This window comes from Hyposmocoma kahamanoa, unplaced genomic scaffold, assembly GCF_003589595.1.
Source record: "Hyposmocoma kahamanoa isolate Upper Pololo Valley unplaced genomic scaffold, ASM358959v1 95, whole genome shotgun sequence".
Lineage (NCBI taxonomy): Eukaryota > Metazoa > Arthropoda > Insecta > Lepidoptera > Cosmopterigidae > Hyposmocoma > Hyposmocoma kahamanoa.
Window position 1 is genome coordinate 11466173 of NW_020654972.1, and position 5402 is coordinate 11471574.

Below are 5402 nucleotides of genomic sequence, written 5' to 3' on the forward strand. Positions count from 1 at the left end.
TCAGACGTAAGTATCCAAATCCAATGCGGAATTATTAAAAAAAAAATTAAGTAATCAATAGCGTACAATAGAGACACATTTCGTGTTGCAGAAGTATCAGATCTACTTTAAGTAATTCACATTTTTTTAGGGCTGCCGGTGCCGCGTAAGTAAAAAGGATCCACTTTAAGATTACTTACGTATAAATCTGTCATTTTATTTATTTATTAAGCATTGGCAATTTGACTATCTGCTTAAACAGGTAAGAAATTATTAAGGAACTCAAAACGTAATTGTACCACAAACGACATGCATTCGCGCATTCTGTGGCGCTAAACCAGATGGCACATGCAAGCCCTTGTTCAAATAATAATCTCAGTACAGAGTACTAAAAAAACCGACCTCAAAAGTACGTAAAATTACGTCTATTTGCCAAGTTTTATTTAGAGATAATAAAAATCGGTTCTCACCACTATAATAACACAATAATAACACACACACTCAACATAGCCCCGCACTAGGGAAACCCTGTGTCGCGGGTGCCATGGACACACATATAGACAAGCACACTTTACACCCAAACTCACGAGAGAAACAAATGTAGGTCATACAAATATTTCTCCCGGCCCGGGAATCGAACCTGGGACCTCTGCGTAGCAGTCCGGCATCGTAACCATTCGGCCACAGAGGCAGTTATTATATTATATATATATACACTCAAAGTATAGTAAGAGAAAAACGCCTTCAATTGGAGAAATAGCAAAATCAACCATTAAAATGATCGCTACTTAGTAAAATTTAGGCGTTATTTATAAAAATGAATCTTCATGCGTGAACAACTACTCTTAGAGGTGGATGATTTTCTTCAAAATGAAATGGGACCACTATGGAAGTACCCCCTTTCCAACACGTTATCACAGTTATCGCGTAACATACATACAAAAAAAACATACAGTCGAATTGAGAACCTCCTCCTTTTTTGAAGTCGGTTAAAAACTCAATATGCTCTCTCTCGCCAGTATGCATGTTAGAGACATCTGTGTGTTTGTCAAGTCAAGACTCACTCTCAACATTTCAGAATACGTGGCGAAATTATTCAACGACAAACTCGAGTTAAAATTATGAACCAATTATACCAACCTCGCTGCCATAAAATAATGTATACGAATAACTGCTTTTCGTGCGAGTACAAAAAAGTCTTCGTTCGCAACTGGTATCGTACAAAACACAATTATGTTACTTTCGCAACTGCTTACGAACCTCCGGTTTCGTACGCGGCCGAAGGGCTTCAACATGTGCATGAAGATTTTTAATAATTTACCAAATGACATTAAATTACTACAAGGACGTACTTTTAAACTACAATTGATAAGATGACACATTGCTTCTATAGTGATAAAAAATATTTCGAATTTACAAATACTAATTAACAATATTAAAATACAAGAAACAATAAATTCCATTACATTTGCACACCAATTTGCAGGTTTAATACATTGTACCTAAATTAATTTAAGATCTGTATATTTACTGTATTCTGACAAATAAACGTATTCTATTCTATTCTAATAATACTTAAACTAAAAATTAATTTGTATAAAAATTGTAACAATAAAGACGCGCCATTTTTATTTATGCCACAAACATTATTTTCAGTTTTTTTTTACTCAAATACGCAACGATGTTAATCATATACAGCCAAGATACCATTTGACTTAGAAATTTGGGATAATAATACATGTTAGTCAAGTCAGATAATATTGTTCAACTTTAAGTAGTAATTCATTAATATTCTGCGCTGATAAGCCGAAAAGCGCTATCTTAATCGGAGTAAGTTTTGAGAAAATGGACTTTTTGTAAATTGTATTTTTGAACATGTTAGAACTTATTTATACATATTTTTGACTAATAGATTTATTGACATACCTAAATTATCCACAAATTGTACCATTAGGAATACCTATTTTGTGAGATACCACCATTTTGATTTCAAAGAAAGCCGCCAAATTTATTAATAATTTAAGGAAAAATTGAGATATAAAAATACTTCTTAGTGGTTTTTTCAATGTTTTAAGTCAGATAGCGTTATTTCTATTGTATTATTAGATGCGAAATTATTATAGCTATTGAATTGTACTAAAAAAAACTAAAAGGGCGTATCACAGAGATAGCGTCCTTCGGCTTAGCAGGGCTTTGTACAGCAGGTGAAAGACGCAGTGAAAAAAAATCATGTGAACTGTCTTGAGAGGGCTAGTAATTATTACAAATTTCAATTCAGGTTTTTTGAAGTAAATAACACACAATTCACTCAACCAAATAATATTAAAAATAGTGACGCCGGTTGAAGTTTTAGAAAACGTCATACATAGTTGTAGTACTATATAACTGCCTCCGTGGCCGAACGGTCACCATGCCGGACTGCCACGCAGAGGTCCCAGGTTCGATTCCCGGGTCGGGAGAAATATTTGTATGGCCTACATTTATTTCTCTCAGGAGTTTGGTTGTTATTTGTGGTTGTCTATGTGTGTGTCCAAGGCACCCGCGACACAGGGTTTCCCTAGTGCGGGGCTATGTTGAGTGTGTGCGTTATTATTAATTATTAACACAAAGATAGAACAGAAAAAAATGCTTCGATCTGATAGGACTGCCCTAGATTGGCATACAGACACAGATCCTCTGTCAAATTGAAGGTATTTCCTTAGTGTTCGATTTTTGTATCAACTAGAACAAACTAGTGGAGTAATTTCACAAAAATGAATTAGTATTGTGGATTGTGATAGTAAAACTTGATAATATTTACTGTGTAATGAATATTATCAATATTATCAGTATTATCAATGTATGTATGTAGTAAAACTTGATAATATAAATCATTGTCATACATTGAAAAAGAAACCAGTGCTGGTGTAAGTAAACCGTACTAGGCCTACATAGTTTATTTAGTTACAGAGTCGCAACATTTACTAACACTTTTACATGCAAAAAAACAAAACGTAAAACAATCAACTTAAAAAGTAACGATCATTAACTGTGATCGGACTTGAGAGAGTCAATTTAACTAAACTGAAGAATAACGTGAACATTACCTTTTAAAAATCCCGTAACTTCTCGGAACTGATTAATTATTTTGAGTATGCGTATTATTTATTGAAATTTTAATGTATTGGTGACAAATTATTACAAATTATTGTCTCAAATTGTAGTCCTGTTTCTTTCTATAGTATGTTTCTAAAATTAATATGAAACAACGTATACTTCGGACTGTTTAGAAAATAAACGATAAAAAAAGACATTTTATACGCATTAATGACGAAATGGGTATGTCAATACTAAAAAAACTTCAATTATCATTAATAAGGATGTTGAATAGCATGCCCATGAGATTCCACCACAGTGTCACCATAACTTGACTCACCAGCCGCGCTATGCGCAACAGGTTGACTGACCGATTGATGCGTCAAGTCTGGGTAATGCGCCACCACTGGCGCATGGACTGGTACTGGATATGGTACCCTAACAGGTACTGGGGCTGGTATACTTATTGCATACGGTTGTGGCACTGGTATTCCCACTCCTTGAGTAATCGTCACTGGTACAGGATGAGCTATTGGATACGGGAATGGCCTATCTATAGGTACCGCTACTGGACGTGGTACGAAGTGGGCGACTGGGTGAGGTACCGCTACAGGTACAGGGCGAGGTTGATCGACTGGTACACCTATGTGGACTGGATATGGTACAGGTCTCGGTATTGCAATTGGTATTGCTTGTGGAACTGGGATTGGTACCCTGTTGTATAATTCGGAGACAGTATGTCGTGTTGGTACGTGTGACGCATCTCGCTTTGTTTGATCCGTAAGTACTTGAGTTGTGTAGATGAGTAGGATTATCTGTAACGATTATTATCAGAGGTCAATAAAATGCAAACAATATATCGAAGACACTGAAAAAATATTAAGGCATTGAGCAAGTGTTTTATTTTGACATTTTGCATTTTAAATACTTTCAGGCGTTTCGTACACAGAAACAAATTTGTCTATATCAACTTTGGATACTCGTAAATTTAACTTTAAATAAAATTCCCTAAATAAGAGATGAATTGATTATTCTAAATTACCAAATAATCTACTCACAAGTCGTCGTCCCATTTTCTAAGTCCGTGTATGTTGCGGCAAGGAAGGAAAGTGGTCGCCAGCAGGAAAATGAGGTATTTATAACATGTGTGGCAGTCTAGCAGACACACTGCGGAAATCGGGTCTGTTTACACTACTTACAACCCTACGAAGAAAGCGCCAATAGATTTATATAGAGCGGATACTTACCATCTAAATATACCTTAGTGTTTTACGCAATTGCCGTGAGGTTGAAGACCAACCCTCTAATTATCCGGTGATAATTTCGTAAAGTTACGGCTTCACGTCTGACGGCAAGCCGGACTAAAGCGGATCGGGGGGAATGCTGGCGGTTTTCTTTTTCATATTATTACTACAAATACACATTTTGAAAACGGAGTTATACGTTATACAAGCTCCTAAAAAACCTTCCCTGATTTACGCCGTACTAACCATTAGTAGTTGTTATGTTTTTTAGAGATAACGTCGGATTTTTTCTATCGAAGAAACTACAGTTAATCGTGTTTCTAAAGAGTATGATAGAGTGAATTCTTAAATACCTTATACATTAATTTCATAACTAAAGCTTTAGTAATAACGATACAGCAAGGGATCAAACGAACGCAATTATTTCGCCATTATCAATTGCTGCCTCGGCGCTATCTTAAAGACGGCAGCACGCGTCTGTGAAAGATACGTGGATTGGTAAAAATTATCACCGTGAGGTGGTCCATAATGGTGAGTGATACGACACGCTGAAAGTCCATAAAGGTACTATATTCTATTGCCACTGATCTGCAACGGCACACTAAACAAGGGTATTATTGCAAATTCACCTTTTTGGAAATGTCTACGTATGTTCTGCAGTGATCTTAGATAAAGGTCATTTCACAATTACACTCTTTTTTTATGGAAAACAATTTCAATAGCCCCAAGTTGTAATTTTGAGAAGTGAAAATGCTGGTAGTGTATTTCATTCCTTTGCTGTTAGCATTAGGAAGGTGGAAACAAAGCGTTTCTTGAGAAACGGTCTTATATCATTGACATAAGGCTGGAATGTGACTTTCTAGTCGACCGAAGAAGGACAGTGAGGTTGAAACTCAATTGTAGAGTTCCCGGGCGCACTTTCCGAAATGTATCTGATACAAAACCGACAAGCAGGGCATAGCTTCCTACGTATGTAGATACAGTCAAGTTAGGCTAACATCTGCCATAGTTAAACCCATATATTTCCAGTAATAGAACCGTGTATGAAGAGCAGAGATCCTCAAACTTTTGTCTCGTAGACCACGGTCAGTTCTGTTTTTCGTA

At 36.1% G+C, this 5402-nt stretch overlaps 1 protein-coding gene across 1 annotated transcript; it reads right to left on the reverse strand.

The window, feature by feature from the left end:
* Positions 1–3023: 3023 nt before the first annotated feature.
* On the reverse strand, positions 3024–4235 carry LOC113238170 (tetra-peptide repeat homeobox protein 1-like). The gene is made up of 2 exons (XM_026474932.1): positions 4113–4235; positions 3024–3869 (listed from the first exon to the last, which is right to left on the reverse strand). The coding sequence occupies exons 1-2, from the start codon at positions 4125–4127 to the stop codon at positions 3330–3332; spliced, it is 555 nt and encodes a 184-aa protein (XP_026330717.1). The 5' UTR covers positions 4128–4235; the 3' UTR covers positions 3024–3329.
* Between the last annotated feature and the right edge of the window lie 1167 nt (positions 4236–5402).